This window comes from Phocoena phocoena, chromosome 20 (assembly GCF_963924675.1).
Source record: "Phocoena phocoena chromosome 20, mPhoPho1.1, whole genome shotgun sequence".
Lineage (NCBI taxonomy): Eukaryota > Metazoa > Chordata > Mammalia > Artiodactyla > Phocoenidae > Phocoena > Phocoena phocoena.
Genome location: NC_089238.1, coordinates 487,255 through 506,692, shown reverse-complemented (window position 1 = coordinate 506,692; position 19,438 = coordinate 487,255). Strand labels below are relative to the sequence as shown.

At 50.9% G+C, this 19,438-nt stretch overlaps 1 protein-coding gene across 1 annotated transcript; it reads left to right on the top strand.

Annotated features, from left to right (window-relative positions):
* The first annotated feature begins 5,340 nt into the window (after positions 1–5,340).
* On the top strand, positions 5,341–16,395 carry ZNF8 (zinc finger protein 8). Its single transcript, XM_065898893.1, has 4 exons — positions 5,341–5,536; positions 10,024–10,150; positions 10,445–10,540; positions 14,999–16,395. Exons 1-4 carry the CDS (start codon positions 5,471–5,473, stop codon positions 16,393–16,395), a joined length of 1,686 nt encoding a protein of 561 aa, XP_065754965.1. The 5' UTR covers positions 5,341–5,470.
* Positions 16,396–19,438: the final 3,043 nt, after the last annotated feature.

Sequence of the window (19,438 nt, the reverse complement as noted above, 5' to 3'; positions counted from 1 at the left end):
CTGTTGGGCCAGAAAGCAAAGAAAAGAAAGAAAGAAAAAGGGAAACTTCACCAGAGCTGAAAGATCTTCAGATCATGGATAGATTCACGCAGCATGAGAAATTGAGAACACAATTAAAAAGACATCACAGACTGGGACTTCCCAGGTGGTGCAGTGGTTAAGAATCCGCCTGCCAATGCAGGCGACACAGGTTTGAGCCCTGGTCCGGAAAGATCCCTCATGCCATGGAGCAACTAAGCCTGTGCACCACAACTACTGAGCCTGCGCTCTAGAGCCCGGGAGCCACAACTACTGAAGCCTGCGTGCCTAGAGCCTGTGCACCACAACAAGAGAAGCCACCATGAGGAACCCACGCGCCACAACAAAAAAGTAGCCCCCGCTTGCCACAACTAGAGAAAGCCCGCGCAGCAACAAAGACCCAAGACAGCCACACACACACACACACACACACACACACACACACAAATCACAGAAATTTCTGGAAAGAATTTTGAAAGTAGCAAAGGAATATTTTTTAAGAAAAAGGACTGTTTCTTCTAATTAAAAAGTTAATCAGAGACCTCAAAGTAAGCAAATTGTTCGAGAAAATGTACAGATTGTACAAGACAATTGCAGTCCAAATGTGAAGCAAATTTTTTAATATATAAATTTATTTATTTACTTTTGGCTGCATTGGGTCTTCAGTGCTGCACGTGGGCTTTATCTAGTTGTGGCGAGTGGGGGCTACTCTTCGTTGCGGTGCACGGGCTTCTCATTGCCGTGGCTTCTCTTGTTGGGGAGCACGGGCTCTAGGCTCATGGGCTTCAGTAGTTCTGCCACTCGGGCTCAGTAGTTGTGGCTCTCAGGCTCTAGAGCTCAGGCTCAGTAGTTGTGGCGCACAAGCTTAGTTGCTCCATGGCATGTGGGATCTTCCCAGACCAGGGCTTGAACCCGTGTCCCCTGCATTGGCAGGTGGATTCTTAACCACTGCGCAACCAGGAAAGCCCCTGAAGCAAACTTTAGAAAGGAGTATTCATTTGACCCTTGTGTTAATAATTCTTCCTGGAAGAGGCAGAGGACTCAGGAAATCGGAAAACAAGAGGGAGAAATATAATCGTTGTTTTGATTGGCCCTTCACTGAACAGTGTTTGCATAGCTCTGATATAAAGAGTAGATACTGTTTATTTTTATTTTTCAGTTTTAGGAAGAAACCCAGATCTGTGACAGAATAGATTTCATAATGGCAACAGAGTGGCGTGCCATTGTTCCCAGTCCTGTCACCAATTGTAATGGCACAGCCTGTGACTATTACAAAGCAGAAAGGGGAAGAGAAGTAGAAAGGGGGGAGTGTATCCCCGTATCATCATCTTAGGAAGTGGGCTTTTAAATACAATACTTTAGGTTACTTAGGAGACCAAAACTAGAGCTCAAAACAGTAATATGACGAAAAGTTGGAAGCAAATAGAAGAGCAACGACGTGAGTCAAATCTAAATTCCTTATCAGAGCAGGAAGCCAGTAAGGTCTGTAGACTGAAGGAATTACAGAGGTGGCCTCAGGAAGAACCAGAATAGAAATGGCTAAAAGTGGTTGATGGGATTTGTGACTGTTGGGTAAGGTGGGGCAGGAGACAGCTGCTTTCCATTTTAAAACTTCTGTAGTGTTTTATTCCCTGGTGGTACACTTCTTATTTGGGTAACAAATTATTTCATATGTGTACCTATAGGTGAGCAAAACTACAGTGCATGAAGACATCTGCAGTTGTTTTGGGGGTTATGTACATGTTTCCTTTTGATTCAGTGTCACTGTAAATTGAAGATTAAAAAAGCAAGAGCTTAAAGAAAAGATGTCAGGCTCTTCTGTTTTGCCAATCAGAGTTGATTCCAGTAGAGCAGGCAGGCTCCTTGGCTTCTTAGAATTCCTTGGAGTCCTTTTAAGGCTCTAAGACTTTATTTTCCAGAAGCCTTATCACCTGGAAGTCAGTGGGCCCCAGAGAGGTGCTGGTATCCTGGGACACCTGGGTGGACAAGACAGGTGTGTGAATTTGTATAACCACCAAATACTGAATGCAGTCCCCCACATGATTCATATGAGACTCGGAGTTTGAGACAGGGAATGCCTTCCTACAGTGGCCTGCACAGAACAGAGGGGACTTTGCTGCCTGGTTAGGCAGTTGGTCCTGCTGCTGAGACCAACCTTGTGTAGCTTTCAGAAGATGCTGGGGCCTGGGAGGAAGGACTTGTGCAATGGATCTAGCAAAGTGAGTGTTGTTTGACAATTCTTGTTGACCAAACACCCGAGAGACATTTCCATTCAGCAAGTCTTAAAATTAGCCTTGTTCGGTGAAGACACTATTTGGGGACTCAGTACGGAAGATGCTGTGATGCCGCAGCGCCCTCAAGTCCCTTCTTCCCAAGATGGGGACGCCACACAGGAGCATAGGGGTTATGGGTTCCTGGAGACCACACCCTGTGGGAATCACACAAGAAGGATGCATGTAGGGGGCTGGGGGGAATGGAAGACAGAAGTTGCTGTGTACACAGTGAGTGCTTCAGGCCCTGCTCTGAGAGGGGTTCTACCCTTTCATAAATCGGAAACCGGAGGCTCTTAAGGACCCAAGAAGTGGGCTCATTTGAAATAGGAACCTGAGACCTTTCCGCCCAAATGATTCTCATACCCAGTGTTTCCAAATCAAAACGTGCATAGGACCCACCTGAAAGGAAGTGTTAGAATTACAGCTTATTGGACCCATCTTAACATGTTGTAAAGAGTAATCTCGGGCTTCCCTGGTGGCGCAGTGGTTGAAAGTCTGCCTGCCGAAGCAGGGGACACGGGTTCGTGCCCTGGTCCGGGAAGATCCCACATGCCGCGGAGCGGCTAGGCCCGTGAGCCATGGCCGCTGAGCCTGCGCGTCCGGAGCCTGTGCTCCACAATGGGAGAGGCCACAACAGTGAGAGGCCCGCGTACCGCAAAAAAAAAAAAAAAAAAAGAGTAATCTCAAAATTGTATATCCATATATCTATTTCCTCTTTGTTGGTTTCACTTACATTTGTGGCTTAATTTTTAGAAGACCTTAAACAGATACCACACCTGTGTTACATGTGACCCAGGGGCTCCTTTTAACAGAAATCCATTCTCCCTGCCCACCCCCACCCCCACTTTTTAAAACACAGATACCAAAATAATCATAATGTATTTTTGATACAACCAGTAGTGAATCTATTGGTGGCCCACAAGACCACTCCCACATCTAGAGATTTTTCTAGAATTCATGTGGCTCAGCATCCAGCTGTACTCACGGCTGAAATTTACGGCAGTGGTGTACTAAGGATACACAGTTCTTGGGACTTCCCTGGTGGTCCAGTGGGTAAGTCTCTGTGCTCCCAATGCAGGGGGACCAGGTTCGATCCCTGATCGGGGAACTAGATCCCACATGCATGCCACAACTAAGACTCCATGTGCCACAACTAAGAAGTCTGCATGCCACAACTGGAAAAAAAAAATTCCGTATGCTGCAACTAAAGATCCCGCATACTGCAATGAAGATCCCATGTGCCTCAACTAAGACCCAGTGCAGCCTAAATAAATAAATAAATATTTTTTAAAAAGATACACAGTTGTAGGACTTCCCCAGTGGTCCAGTGGTTAAGACTCCACGCTTCGACTGCAGGGGGCACGGGTTCAATCCCTGGCAGGGGAACTGAGATCCTACATGCCATGTGGCACAGCCAAAAAATTAAGAATAAAAATAAAGGATACGGGGCTTCCCTGGTGGCGCAGTGGTTAAGAATCCGCCTGCCAATGCAGGGGACACGGGTTCAAGCCCTGGTTTGGGAAGATCCCACATGCCACGGAGCAACTAAGCCCGTGCGCCACAACTACTGAGCCTGCAAGCCACAGCTACTGAAGCTCGCGCACTCAGAGCCCGTGCTCCTCAACAAGAGAATCCACCGTAAGAAGCCCGCCCACCACAACGAAGAGTAGCCCCCACTCGCCGCTTCCGGAGAAAGCCGGCGCGCAGCAACGAAGACCCAACACAGCCAAAAATAAAATAAATAAATTTATATATTAAAAAAGCTTTACTTTAAATAAATAAATAAATAAATAAAAACAAGAGCTGTTCCCAAGGAGAAGATAATAGACTCAACACCCCACCACCACCTCTCTACCCTCTGGGGGGCTGCTGCTAAGGGGAAGGCAATAGATCCTCCTGGGACCTCCTGGGTCCCTCCTGGGACCTTCTCTGCCCACGGAGAAAGGAATACCACCAGGAAATTTTGTTGGGCTCCCATTAGAAGCCATATTCGGTCTCCTGGAGGCTGCCTGACTCGTGGTTCCCACAGCCACGGTGAGTGGTGAGTGAACACATGCTCCTCCTGGCATCGCAGGCCTGGTGGGGTTGGGTCCTGGGTGTGGTTGCAGGGGAAATGCCCAGCAGATTGCAGAAAGGTGGTTGGACTGAAGCGGAGAGATGCAGGGGCAGCAAAGGGATGACAGGGATGGGAGTGAGTGCGGAAACCGCGTGCCCCTTGGAAGCCGGCTGCCCCATCCCCGCAGTGACCACGGTCGTTCACCCGTTTGTCATGTTTGTGGTTTACTGTCTGTCTCTCCCCACTATACCAACAGCCCCGTGGGGGTGGGCGAGTATCTCTGTTCTCTTCCTTGCTGTGCCTGGTTCCTAGCACACTGTACATGATCAAATAAATATTTGTTCTGGTTCGACTGCATCCTGGTGAACATCTGCTTTTCCTTTCTTCTTTTCTAATAAACTTTTTAATGGACTCTAACAGAACCACAGATATGACCCTTTGCAAAGGGAATACCCCAAATTGAGAAACAGAACATGATCAGCTCTCAGAACCCGCCTGTGCCCACTCTGGGCCACTAGCCCCCTAAACCTATTCTATTAACAAAATCTTTAAACGTTCATGTAATTGTAAAGCATAGAAATATTTTAAGCACAACGGCAGTATACGATCCACAGACAAACAAGGAAAGCCCCAGGCCTCCTCCTGCGCCTTTCCAGCTGGGAAGAGCAGGCCCAGATTTCAACCCGGGCCGTGGCATTCCAGGTTGCAGACTGACTTTCCGATGCCAGGCCACAGGGCGCAGACTGGCATTTGGAAGCGGGGCCGCAGGGCGCGGACTGGCATTTGGTCTGGGAGAACGATTCCCCCACCACCGGGGCCCGCAACACCATAGCCGCTGGCGCTGGACCCCCGCCCGCCTAGGCCCACAGCGTGGCGGCCTGAGGGGCCCCATTGGCCGAAGGGCAAGCGAGAGGAAGCCCCCATTGGTCGAAGGCTCGATGAACGAAGGCTTTCATTGGCCGGGGCTGCAGCGCGGTGCACAGCCTTCTGGGAGCTGTAGTTGCAGCGTCGCCGGCGCGGCCGCCATTGTCCGGCGGGCGGCGAGTCCCGCGGTCCCTGAAGCGGGTGGGGCTCTCTGGTTCAGGTTCACGTCGGGCGCCTGTCCTCGACCTGTCGGCCCAGGATGGACCCCGAGGAGGAAGCGGCGACACTGGTGATGGCTACGGGGCCGCCGGCGGAACGGCTCCAGGTACGGCGGAACAATAATAGTAACAATAACAACGACGGCCGCGCGCCCCAGGCCGGGCATCTCCCTCAGATATTGACCCTTTACCCCTCGCAGCGCACGATGAGCAGGGTCGGGCGTTAGACGGTCATACGGGGAGACTGAAGCCCAGGTCGGGCGCCCCGACTAGCCCAGCTGGTGAGGAGTGGCGTCGGGAATCGAACCCAGGCCTTCCAGTCCCCGATTGCGCATGCTCCGCAAGTCCTCCTGCCTTTCTGTCCCGGCCTAGAACTTGGGGTCATTCCCGAGGACCGGGCTGGCCCCGCCCCGAAGGCCGACCACCGTGAGCATGGGTAATAGTAACGGGAGCAGAGATGCTTCAACATGCGGAGTCAACCGACACCCACCCAGAGCCCCGCTCCCCGAACCCCCTGGCCCGCGGACGGGGACAGCCTCTGGGGTGAGGACAGGTGACCACACACCGCGTTAATGGGGCGGGAGCGACCACCGGGTCTGACCCCTGCGGGGCTGTGGGGTCTGCAGTACAGGGTAGTCTGCTTGCAAGGCCATCTGGGAAGGTGCCTGATTCAAAGCTCCAGCCTTTCTAGACAAAGTGGCGTCTGTTCTCCATGTAGTGCTGACTCCACGTAGCAGGAACCAAAAGAAATTCATAATTCCTGAAGCTCCGGGTCTTTGAAGTTACAGACTTTCTTTTTGTTGTTGTCTGCGGGGGGTTGCATTAATTTCACATTTGGAATGCAGAGTGAGACTCTCAAAAATCCTAGGTGTGCGTGTGTTCAGAGACTTGTTGCAGATTGGCAGGAAATGCAACCACGCTTTAGTTTGCTTTTGCTGTGGATGGCAGGGAGTGAGCAGTGTCAAAGAATACCAGAGCTGGACAGTAGTTAAAGCAGTAAAAACAGATTTTATTTGGGAACTGTTGCAATAGGGGGAAAGAGACTTCAGTATAGAGCTGGGCTCTATTCCGAATACAACAGGGAAAAGTGGGTATTTATAGTGGGGGGGCGCGGGGTAATTCTTGCTAAACTGACGTAAAACAGGATTATTGCTGAAGCACCCAAATGAGGGGATGTTATCTGGAGGATTGTGGGGGATGAGGACTTTGAAAAGATATCAAGAGTGGTCAGATATAGAGGGTGGGATCCTGGCTAAATCAGTGGATTTTTGGTAAAACTGAGTGATGCAGAAACGGACACAGAAGCCCAGAAGTCAAAGCTTAGTTGGGAAGAGGGTTGTGAGGAACCAGACTAAATAAAGTTTGGTCAAGGAGAGAGTCTTTGTCAGCAGTGAGAGGCTTAAGAGAAAGTGTGTTCATTATTGGTTGCTGTGTAACAAATAATGAAAAGTGTAGTGGGCCTAAAACAACAATAAATATTATCTCAGTTTCTGATGATAGGAATCCTGGAATGACTTAGCTGGTGGTTTTGGCTTGGGCTCATGGCAGTCAAGGTGTCAGCCTAGACAGCTGTCACCTGAGACTTGACTGGGTCTGGAGGATCCACCTCCAGGATGGCTCATTCGCATGACAGGCAGGAGGCCTGTGTTTCTTCTCATGTGGGCCTCTCTGTGGAGCTGCCTGGGCGGCCTCACAACATGGCACCTAGCTTCCCGCAAAGTGAGTGATCCAGGAGGGAGCTATGTGGAAGCCACAATGTCTTATGACCTGGGGTCAAAATTCACACTCTACTATATCCTATTGGTTACATAAGTCAAACTTGCTCGTATAGGAGGGGGCTACAAAGGGCTGGGGATCCTTGGGGGCCATCTTGGAGGCCAGCCACCACAGGAGGCGAGGACCAGAAGTGGAGGGCTTCTGGTATTAGCGTCCTCTGGCTGCCATAACATTACTACAGATGTGGTGGCTTAAAATATATACATTTGTTCTTAGAGTTTTGGAGGTTAGAAGTCTGAAGTCACCTTCACTGGGCTGTGATCGACATGTGGGCAGATCTGCCCTTCCTGTCAAGGCTCTAGGGTAGAATCTGTTTCTTTGCCTTTTCCAGCTGTTAGAGCTGTAGAGCTCGCATTTTTTGGCTCATAGCCCGTTGTCCATCTTCAAAGCCAGCAGCATAGCATTTGCTTTAGTGGTCACGTGGTCTTCTCCCTTCTGTTGTTAAATCTCCCTCTGCCTTCCCTTCAGAAGAACATTTGTGATTGAGCTCAGGGACCTCCTGGATAATCCAGGGTAATCTCCCTACTTTTAAAATCCTTAATCACATCCACAAAGTCCCTCTTGCCATTTATGGTAACGTTCACATGTTCCAAGAACTAGGACCCAGATACCTTTGGGGGCCGTTTTTCAGCCAACCATAGCCAGGCTAAAAGAGGTCATCCTGTATCCAAAGATGGGAAGGAGCCATTCAAGTGTTTTAAGCAGGAATGGTATGGGTTTGAGAAAAAACATTCAGACATCTGGGGGGTGGGGGTAGGAGAGACACTGAGAGCTAACTAAGGCACTGGGTGAGGGGGGAGGATGGGGTCTGACAAAGCCCATCCCTCCGGGACCCAACAGTGCAGAGGAGGAGGAGGTTTGCAGGGGTCTGAAGACCTGGTGGCTGGGCTGCCGCTGGTACCCCATGCAGATTAGGTGGTGGTGGGTGGGGGCAGGAGGCACAGGGAGCATGCTGTCAGGATTGGAGGACCTTCTGAGTGGGAGGTGAGGATATGAGGACAGGAGCAGAGACCTCCGTTCCCAACCAAAGGGTTCTGCATATTTGCCGCACAGTTTTTGTCAGAGCCAGATGCCACCTGTACTATATTTCTTTAATATCTTTAATATTTTTAAATCTGACTGTGTTTTTCTTAAAAGAAAATACAATTTTAAAATTGAAGTATTTGGTCTGTGATTGTGACCGCATCTCCCTGGTGGTGAATGACGTTGAGCATGTCTTCATGTGTTTATTAGCTATTTGTACATTCTTTTATATCTTCTTGAACAAATACCTATATAGATCCTATGCTCATTTCAATTGGATTGTCTTTATTATTGAGTTTTAAGAGTTGTTTATATCTTGTGGATATACGTCATGTATCAGATATATGATTTGCAGTTATCATCACCCATCATATGGGTGCCTTTTCACTTTCTTGATAATGTCCTTTGGAACACAAAAGTTTAATTTTGATGAAGTCCGTTTTACTTATTTTTTTATTTTATTGCTGGTGCTTTTGCTGTTATATCTAAGAATCCTTTGCCAAATACAAGGTTATAAAGATTTAGCACTATGTTTTCCTCTAAGAATTTTTTTTTAATATTTATTTACTTATTTTGGCTGCCACCGGGTCTTAGTTGCGGCATGTGGGATCTTTGTTGCAGCATGCGGGATCTTTAGTTGCGGCATGTGGGCTTCTTAGTTGCGGCATGCATGCGGGATCTAGTTCCTGGACCAGGGATCGAACCTGGGCCCCCCCGCATTGGAAGCACAGAGCCTTACCCACTGGACCGCCAGGGAAGTCCCTTCTTCTAAGAATTTAATAGTCTTAGCTCTTACATTTATGTCTTTGATCCATTTTGAGTTCAATTTTACATATGGTGTGAGGTAGGGAACCAACCTTATTCTTTTGCATGTGGCTATCCAGTTGTCCTGTAAGAAGTGTTTAACAGCCACTTAATCCCGATCACAGCTCCCAAGGAGCGATTGTTTGTAGACAAGGAAACGAGGAGGCAAAGGTGGGTACCTGCTCTCTGCCTCTCGAGGAAATGGCAGAGCCAAACCTTTGATCCAGCTTTTAATCATGGCCACAGCCAGCCCACAGAAGGGTTGGGAAACATTTTAAATACATTGCATAAACTTACCAAAATTTAAAGTTTTCACTTCATAAAATGTGACCGAATTTTCAGCTTCTCACCAGAGATTGGGAATTCTGACCACATGGGGCCTGTATTTCCCCACAGTCAACTGATTCTGAGTCCCAGCCACCCCTTCAGACAGGTCACACATATTACTCATCACTTCCCGTGTCACCTCTTATCGGTTAAACCCTCGTAAGCTCTTACATGGGCTCACTTTAGTCACTTGTGAGCCTGCCCAGTCTCTCAAGGCCAGCGAGTTTCTGACCTCAACTGGACATCCCTCTTTCAGGGAGGATGATAAGCCTTGCTTTGAACCTGAGGATTTCTTAGTGTGTCAGTTAGTTAGACTATCCCAAAATTTAGTGGATTAGAACAGTAACCATTTCTTTAGCCCACAAATCTGCAAGTCGGCCGTTTAATCTGGTCTCTGTAGGCACCGGCACCTGTCTGAGATCAGTTGTAGGTCAGCTGTGGTTGGCTTTGATCTTGCCTGGATACTTTCTCATGTCCTCGCCATACAGCCCACCCCCGCATGAGGCAGCCCAGTAGGTACCCAGTGAAACCTGACTTGCATCGCTCAGAACGTGCACTCTCTGGACACTGGCCTGCATGTCTTCACCTTCCCCTCTCCTCCTCCTTTTCCCGGGTGTGTTGGTGAGGACAGTCCAGCTGATTGAGAGTGTGTGTGATGTTTCAGGAGCCGGTGACTTTCCGGGACGTAGCTGTGGACTTCACCCAGGAGGAGTGGGGGCAGCTGGGCCCTGCCCAGAGGACCCTGTACCGTGACGTGATGCTGGAGACCTTCGGGCACCTGCTCTCTGTGGGTGAGGCCCATTTCCCAAGCTGACGATCAGATTCCTGTGGTGACTTATTCTTCGTGGGTTATGGGTCGTGGGGCCTCTGGTGTGAGGACTTGACCTGGGCTAGGAATCAGAGACCTTGAATTCTCATTTCCTATGGGACATGCGGGTAGGAGGGTGTCTGCCCTTTTCTGTCCCAATGCAAAAACTTATGAGGCGCCCCCATGTCCTGACGGTCAGGAGTCTAGGGCTGGAGCCTGGGCTGGTTCTTTTTCTCCAGAGCAGGCTCCCACCTCCTTTGTCTTTCTCTGTTTCCAGGGCCTGAGCTTCCCAAACCCGAAGTCATCTCCCAGCTGGAGCAAGGGGCTGAGCTGTGGGTGGCAGAGAGAGGAATTTCCCAGGGCCGCTGTCCAGGTGAGAACCCGCCAAGTGGGAACCCCTAACAGGAGCAGTTGTGCTGCTTGGAAGGGGTGGTGTGTCGGGATCCCCGAGAAAGGATACAGAGGAAAGTCAGCAAAGGGCAGAGGCCAGTGGGGCCGAATCCAGAGGGGGCCAGATGGCCAGCTTCAGAATCCCTCCCTGGACGGGCAGTGAGTTGTGACAACAGGGGAGAAGTGTTGGCTGCCAGGGAGGCTCACTATAGGCTCTGTGCCAGGGGGTTTATTGGGGGCTGGTCACGTGGGCACCCCCTACCTGGCACAGACCAAGACTCCAGGCTCCCAGGAGAAAGCAGGTGTTCGCCCTAAACCATATTGTTGTCACAGAGTTTGGGCACAGTGAGCCTCTGACCGGTTAGGTTTGTGGCAACCCTCCCCAAATCCAAGTTCCCAGACCCAGCCAGAGACCAGCCTTGAAAGCTGGCCCTCTTAGGATGGCAGCCTTGGGCCGGCCCTGTAGCTCTTTTCTGCACGGGCAGTCTGGGCCCTGTCCTCCCGTCCCCTGCCTGGGGCGCTCCCGGTGCTCTGAGGCCTCCTCACCTGTGCTCCCTTTTCTCTGAGCTCAGAGACCTCCCGCCTCTCCTCGAGGGGTCAGAATGCACCACTTCTTCCCTCTCTCAGCAACCTTCCCAGCGTGCCCTTACCACAGGGTCGTTTCTGATGTGTGAACTTGCCCTTCGTCTTCTCCGCTGCATCCTTGCACGTCCACAGCCTGTAAACCTCTTCCCTACACCCTTCTGTTCTCTCGGGAACAGGATTGTGTTCAGCCGTAGGTACCTGACAACTGGGCTAGAGCTCCTCAAAGCAAGAGAGCAGCATTTTTCTCACGAAGCAGGAGCCCAGAGGTGGCCATTGCTGGTGCTGGCTTGGCATTCCAGGAACGCCAGGGCTGATGGTTCTGATTCTCCTGGCCTTTCCTTGGGGCTCAGTGTGGCTGCAGCAGCTTTGGCCGTCACATCTGTGCTCCAGACAGGGGCAGGAGGAGCTGGGAAGAATGGCGCCAATCACATTTGTCCCCTTTTATCAGAATTCCAGATGTTGTCCGTTGAGGTCTCCTTGGTCAGGAGGGGGTCAGCCCAGCTGCTGGGGAAGCTGGAAGGAGGGAGTCTAGATTGTCATCACTGGCTTATCCATCCCTTCCCTGGGGCTGGTGCGTTGGTACCCTGACTACTTTCTGAAAGAAGTGGGCACTGGCCACGGGATACGTAACCAGCTGTACCTGCAGCCCAGCCTCCCACCTGAAAGCCTCTGACACCATGTGTAGGGAAGCCCCGGTACCTCCACAATAGGGTGTGGCCCATCACCCGGGGGCAGGACTAACAAGTACCCTGTCTCCTCTGAGGCCACGGAGCCTGTCTGACATCTTCCAGCCCCAAATGCTGGCCTTCACCCCCAGGCCCTGAACTAACTCCCATCAGGCCAGCCCCCTTCCAGCTGCTAGGTCCCAAGCATGCCATAAAATTCATCCATGTAAGGTGTACGATTCTGTGGTTTTGAGTGTATTCACAGGTTGTGCATCCATCAGCAGCGTCTAGTTCCAGGACATTTCTGCTGCCCAGAAGTTGTCCATTAGCAGTACCATGGTTTGTTTATACCCACAGAACACTCCTGACACCAAACGTGTAGGGTTTCCACATCAACAACCAGTTCTCCACCCCTCCAGACACTAGCCGCGTGTCCCAACGATTCAGTCCAATTCTGACGCTATCTCCGTGGAGCTGGTACAGACCCCACGGCTTAAGGACTCAGTCCCATAAGGCTGCCCCCACTTCAGACACTGGCCACAAGTCAGGGCCTCCCATACTTCTGACCGACTGGCTGTAAATCGGGAGTTCCCACGGCCCCTCAGGTTCAGTAATGTGCTGTAACAGCTCACAGACCTCAGGGAAACACTGTTTACATTTACTGTTTTTTGTAAATGATGATATAAAAGATACAAATGAACAGACAGATGTCAGGGGAGAGGGGCTGAAGCTCCCCCTGAAGCTGTCCAGAGGCCCACCACGAGTCACCTCGTTAGCTTGAACTCATACGGTTGAGGGGGACTTACTACAATTAACAAAAGACACTCCTGACCCCTCTCACTAAGGAAATCCCAAGCCTTTTAGGAGCTGTGTGCCGGGGACCAGAGATGAAGACCAAATACATATTTCTTCTTAAATGACAATATCAAAGGCAGTCACTGTATCGCCTCATCCCTCCCAGCCCGCGGCAACCACTAATCCACTTTCTGTCCGTGGATTTGCATATTCCATTTAAATGGAATCTTACAGTACGTGGCCTTTGGTGTCCAGCTTTTTCTTTTTTTCTGTTTGTGTCTGTTTTGTTTTATTTTTTTATTGAAGTATAGTTGATGTATGATATTATATAAGCTATAGGTGTACAATATACTGATTCACAATTTCTAAAGGCTGTACCCCACTTACAGTTATTATAAAATATTGGCTAAATTTCCTGTTGTATCAATACAATATATCCTTGTAGCTTATTTTAATACCTAATAGTTTGTATGTGTCTAGCTTCTTTCAGTGAACATCTTGTTTTCAGGGTTCAGTCATGTTGTAGCGTATGTCAGTACTTCATTCCTTTCCATGGCTGAATCATATCCCATTATGTGGATGGACCACACTTTTGGACATTTGGGTTGTTGCCACTTTTTGGCTCTTGTGAAAAGTGCTGCTGTAAACATTCCTGTAGAGTGTTCTTGTGGACTGGCTGGTGTTTTTGTCCTTGTGGACTGGCTGGTGTTTTTGTTAAGTACCCTCTGGGTGCTGTGCGTGGAGTCCAGTTTGGGGACTGGAGGTGAGCGAGACAGGCGCCTGCTGCCTGGTCAGGCTTGGCTCCTACGTCACCTGTCCCCCAGCCAGTGCCTCAGTGCCTCGCATCTGAAGCATGTGTTTTTGAGAACCTGCTCCCTGTCAGCTGTAGGAACTGGCTGTGGACATTCTGGTGTGGTGAGATGGACCGTAAGTGAATGAACACATAGAGTGTGCTGTGGACAGGATTGCAGCAGGTGAGAAGGTTGGAGAGGGCTGGGGTGAACAGGGAGCCTGGCCCCCAAGGATGTCCACGTCCTGATGCCCAGCGCCCGTCCATTGGATTATTGGGCCAGCCCATTGCAGTCACAACAGTCCTCTAGTGAGAGGCGGGAAGAGGACAGGTGACGTCAGAGAGGGATTGGCAGGCACTCCGCTGCTGGCTCTGGAGGCGAGGGCAAGGGCCAAGGAACGTGAGCGCCTCTAGACGCTGGAAACAGCAAGGAAACCCATTCCTGCAGTCTCCAGAAGGGGCACAGCCCTGCCAAATCTGGCCCTAGACTCTGCCTTCCAGAGGGTAGGCGTGTGCTGCTGTAGGGGTGAGTGTGCGGGAGGGTGCTCCACCGCCACTCCACGCCCTGCCTGCGTGAGGGGCGATTCTGGAGGATCCGCAGGCCAGATGCTGCTCCTCCAGGGTGTCCGCAGACAAGAGGGCACCTGCGCTTGGGGATCTGGCCTGTCGCACCTAGGTCTTCTGTACTCAGCTACTCGTTCCCCACCCAAGCCTGCTGCTTCTGCACTTTGTTCAGCGTCTGCCTCCCCAGCTCCAGAGGGTCACTGCGTTGTCCCCAGCATCTAGGGCCAGACAGTAGATATTTTAGGCTTTGCGGGCAACTGTCACCGCTGAGACAGATTGCCACAAACACGGCTTAAGACAGCATACATTTATTATCTCCCAGTTCTGTCAGACCTGACTGGTTTATCTGCTCTGGGGCCCACAAGGCCAAAGGCAAGGCGTTGGCGGGCTGGGGATCGGGGGGCCGACTTACTGGGAGGCACAGGAAGAATCCGCATCTAGACACGGGCAGGATCCAGTTCCATGCGGTCATAGGACTGAAGTTCCTGTTTCCTTGCAGACTCAGCCGAGAGCTTCTCTCACCTTCGAGAGGCACCCGCATTCCCTGGCTCATGCCCCCTGGCCAGCCAGCCTCTGCCTTCTACCTCCTTCTGCTTTTAAAGCTTGAGGGGATTGCTTTGGGCCCAGTCAGCTAATCCAGCATCATCTCCCTACTTTGAGATTTAAGGTCAGCTGATGAGTAGACTTAATGTCACCTGCAAAATCCCTTGATAGCAGTACCTGCATGACTGCCTGGACAGCCACCGACAGCTTCAGAATTCCGCCCACCTCTGTCACGTATTTTTTTCCTACAGCCCTTTAAAAACATAAAAAGCATCAGTTGCTTGGGGGCTGTAGTTGGCCAGCTCCTGATCTAGGACAATATCTGGCCCATGGCAGGTGCTCAAGAAGTTTTTGTTGAAAGGATGGATGAGTGAAGCCGTGTTTAGAGACAGGGCACTGGGGTCAATGTGAGAGCAGAATTGGGAGGTGGGGCAAGAGGTTAGGTCACAGGCCCAGGGTGTGTCCACTAGCCCCTCACAGCTCTTGGGTTTTCTTTCAGGCTGGGAGTCTGGACCTGAGGGCCGAGCACCGCCCCAGGAGCAGGGCCTTCCTGAGGAGAAGGGGCGGGAAGGCTTCCTGGGCGAGGCTCTATGTCCCGCTACACCGGGGGAAGACTGGGAATATGAGGGCCGGGTGCAGGGGCCCAAGAAGGACCAGGGTAATTTGAGGCAATTGGAATTCAGCCTCAAGGAAGCACTGGTTCAAGATGGAAGCCACGAAGGTCTCAGACTTGGGGAAAACTGTGTCCTGAGTCCATACCCAAATCCCCTCCCGGAGACTTCCAGGACAGAGTGTTTGTGTGCTCCCGACTCATGGGTTACAAGCTCGCAGCAGAACCCGAGTGCAGTCGGTGAGCAGATGGGCTCCTCGGGAAGACAGCCGCGTGACAACAGTGACCGCAGCAACTCTTCCGGTCAGGCGCTTCTGGAACCAGAACCCGAGCCTGCGCGCAACCAAGTGCCGGACAAGCCCTACAAGTGCGCGGACTGCGGCAAGTCCTTCAACCACAACGCGCACCTCACGGTGCACCGGAGGATCCACACGGGTGAGCGGCCGTACGCGTGCAAGGAGTGTGGCAAGGCCTTCAGCCAGAACTCCTCGCTGGTGCAGCACGAGCGCATCCACACGGGCCACAAGCCCTACAAGTGCGCGGACTGCGGCAAGTCGTTCTGCCACAGCACGCACCTCACGGTGCACCGGAGGATCCACACCGGGGAGAAGCCCTATGCGTGCCAGGACTGCGGGCGGGCCTTCAACCAGAACTCGTCCCTGGGCCGCCACCGGCGCACGCACACCGGGGAGAAGCCGTTCACCTGCAGCGTGTGCGGCAAGGCCTTCTCGCGCACCACGTGCCTGTTCCTGCATCTGAGGACGCACACGGCCGAGAGACCCTACGAGTGCAGCCGCTGTGGCAAGGGCTTCCGGCACAGCTCGTCCCTGGCCCAGCACCAGCGCAAGCACGCCGGCGAGGGCCCCTACGACTGCCGCCAGAGGCTGGCCTTCGAGCCCACGCCGGCGTGGCCGGAGCCCCTGACCCCTGGCGAGGGGGCTACCCGCAGCGACAGGCCCTTCAGGTGCGGCCAGTGCGGCAAGTGTTTCACGCAGAGCTCGCACCTCATCCGACACCAGATAACGCACACCAGGGAGGATCCCCGAGGCCGGGGCCGGCGGCGCCCGCAGCCCTGCAGCCGGAGCCCGCACCTCGGGCGGCACCAGCTCGGGCCCACGGGTGAGAGCCCTGGGGCCGGGACAAAGGCAGGGCAGCCGGCAGGCAGGGCACTGGCCCTGTTTGACATCCACGAAATCATGCAAGAGAAAAACACAGTGCACGTTATTGGGGTGGAAGAGCCTTCTGTGGGCACGTCCGTGTTGTTTGACATCAGAGAATCCACCTAGGGGAGAAACTCTGCGGATGACTTTTGAACCACAGGTACAAAAATGTGGTAAGTCCTACAAGGTGTATTTATGGAAGGGGGGCTGGGGTAGAAATGCCCTCTGATTTCCTAAGGAAATGACGCTTCCCACACACCTGAGCTCAGTGGTTCTCCAATCTATCAAGCCCAGTACCCTGAAATGAATTGACAGGTAATGTAACCCCCACACGTGTAATGTTGAAAAATCCATACGTGCCCCCATTTTGTAAAGGATAATTAAAGCAAAAGTAATTTACAGTAGGGTAACGTGTGCTGACTTGGTGGTATCTCTCCCTGTGACCTTGTGGCCATTGTGCCCGGAGACCTGGGGCATTGCCTGTTGCCGTCAGGTGCACGGGGTGTAGTGTTGACCATGGAAACATTACGAGAGGCGTTCCTGTGTGGGTGTGATTTCCCAAAGTGGTGACTAAGTCTTGGAAAAGGTTTGAACAAAACAAAATGCCAGTGCGTTTCTGGAAGGTTTATGTATAACATTTAAACTTGCAGGAATTAATTAGTTTGTACGTGGAGTCGACCCAGGGTCTCAATTCATACATTACAGACAGGTGGTTGCACGCATACGTACACGGTCCCTTGGGGCCGGTTCTGCACTTCACGGTCATTAGAGCATGCATGGCAGCCACACTCATGCCCAAATCAAATGTCAGAGGAGCCCCCGTGAAATTCCACGGTGTTCCCTGGGGGGTGGCACAGCTCCCGCTGGAAGCCATCGCCTTAGAACAGCAGTGTGGCCTATGATGGAGGGACTCGCTCAGAGTGCTTTTGTTCCCCAGGAGACCCCTGATGATGTCTGGACGAATTTCGGTTGTCATGACTGGCGGAAGGGAGGGGTGCCCCTGGCATCCAGTAGGGGAGGCCAGGGATGCTGCTGAACCTCCTGTAAGGCCCCAGACAGCCCCTCAGCAAAGAATCACATGGCCCTGAGGTGGAGAAACCATGCCCAGCACAAGAGCCGATTTTCCCCGGACTCTGTAAACTGATTGATCAGGGCTGTGTTAACAGTCCTATACATTTGATTTTAACAAGCGATATCATGAGCGTGTGCACAACATGGTTTTTAGTAATTTTTTTTCACTGTTTCTTAGCATTCGTAGTTGGTATGAAGGAAAAGAATCCACTTATTTTTCTGAGTAATCTAGATTTTAGCATTTTATTTTGGACATTCCATGTAAAACATGGATAATACATTTTCACTGGCACCCCTGCCTGCCACGGGATTATTTTTACATCAGCCTCAGAAATCTTGTCATTTCATCCATTTTTCTGGATATCTCTAAAAAGCATGGACTTTTAGATATATATATAAAATCACGTTAGCCCACGCTGACAGAAACCGTTTTCGTAATCATTCTGAGCCGTCATTTGCCTTTTTCACCAAGTTCAGTGAGTAAAGCTGCCAGAGACTGAGTGGGAATCAAGGACGTGGTCCTGAGCTTGTTCATAGTCTTCCTTCCCTGGCACTTCAGTAAAGGAAAAAAAAAATGTTGGTTTCATTTAAGAATGTCTGGGATGAAGCAGGAAAAATGATTAATTTCATTAAATCTCGAGTAAAACTATATTACCATTTTCACATCTAATATTATTAAGTGTCTAGTGTTCAGATGTTCCTGGTTGCCTCATAAATTTTGTTTTGTTCTCTATTGGGTTTGTTCTAATCATGATCTAAACACAAATCACACGGTACATTTGCTTAATATTTTTCTTAGGTCTCTTTTAATCTATAGGTCTCCTTTCTTTTTCTTTTTTAGTCTTTTATATGTTGGGGGAAACAAACAACAGGATAACCTAAATTTTGTCCCCATCCCGAGCCTGCCCATCAGACCCTCCTTGGCCTGGTGGAGTGACTTCTGATTTGGCGTCAAGTCACCAGGCTGTGCTGAGGGGCTGTGTGAATGGTGTGACTCACTGTTCTGTTCTCAGAGTTCGTCTGCCCCATCTCAAGCACGGCCCCCCATCTTGCTGGGGTCTCTGCTGGAAGACCTTCGGAAGACTTTTCAGCTGTCAATGCCCAGGAGAGAGAGACGTCTGAGAAAATGGTTTATTTGTATGCGATGCAGAACATTCTAACATGACCATTATCATGTCCACAATTGGAAACTTCGTCTGGATCATCTTTTTGCTTTCCTCCAACTTTACTCCTCAGGAAAGCAAAACCTTGTGACCTTTGTCTATGCTGTTCTTGACATAAAGAAGAACATTGTGTTCGAGATGTGATCCTTGGTATCTCATAGCAGAAAGGATGTAAAAACCAAGGATTTAAACCTGCCTGCTTTCTAACCTACAATGAAAGAGCGAAATGCCCATCCCGCCGGGACACTATGTCGTGTGCTCCGGTTATACAACATGGTTCCTTTTTTTGTTTGTTTGCTGTTCCCACTGCAGCTGAGTTCTAGTGAAGTTAAACACACACCATAAACATCAAAAATTGGAAGGAAGGAAAATTGGTTATGGCACATCTCAGCTTGTGGAAATTGTTCCTAAAAATAACCACAGAATGTTGGGTTAGCAGAGCGCCAAGTTGAATGGAAGAAGCATCATCGTGGAAGGATGCAACGGCAGTTCTAAGACCTCTGTCAGAATGGCTGAGCATCAGAGCTCTCACTGCCGAGACGTGATGGTCGAGTGTCAGAACCCTGTCAGAACTTTCTCGTGTCCATTTCTGTACTTTGGGCGCTGTGGGTGTCACAGGCAGTGGGGTTTCCATCCCAGCAGAGCTGGCCTCCAGGACGCTCAGAGGCAGCCTCACTGCTCATCTCCAGAGGTTCCACAAGAGCCCTCGAAGCCTCGCGTTTGCTTCTCTGCGCTCACCTGTCCTCTGGGCTTGTCCTCATGGACTTCCCTTGTCGGCTCTCACTGTCACAACACCTCTGTCCTCGTGGCTTAGCCCGCACCACCTGCCACTTCATTCTTAGCAAATAACCTTCTCTTTCCATGGCTCAGAAAAGGTGTGTTTTCAGACAGGCAGTGCCTCACGGTTCTGTGAGGTGGTGCCATTTTACACGCAG

Coding starts and splice junctions, on each gene's coding strand:
- ZNF8 (XM_065898893.1), top strand. CDS start 5,471: ATGGACCCCGAGGAGGAAGCGGCGACACTGGTGATGGCTACGGGGCCG. Junction 10,151..10,444: donor CGGGCACCTGCTCTCTGTGG/GTGAGGCCCATT, acceptor CTCTGTTTCCAG/GGCCTGAGCTTCCCAAACCC. Junction 10,541..14,998: donor TTCCCAGGGCCGCTGTCCAG/GTGAGAACCCGC, acceptor GTTTTCTTTCAG/GCTGGGAGTCTGGACCTGAG.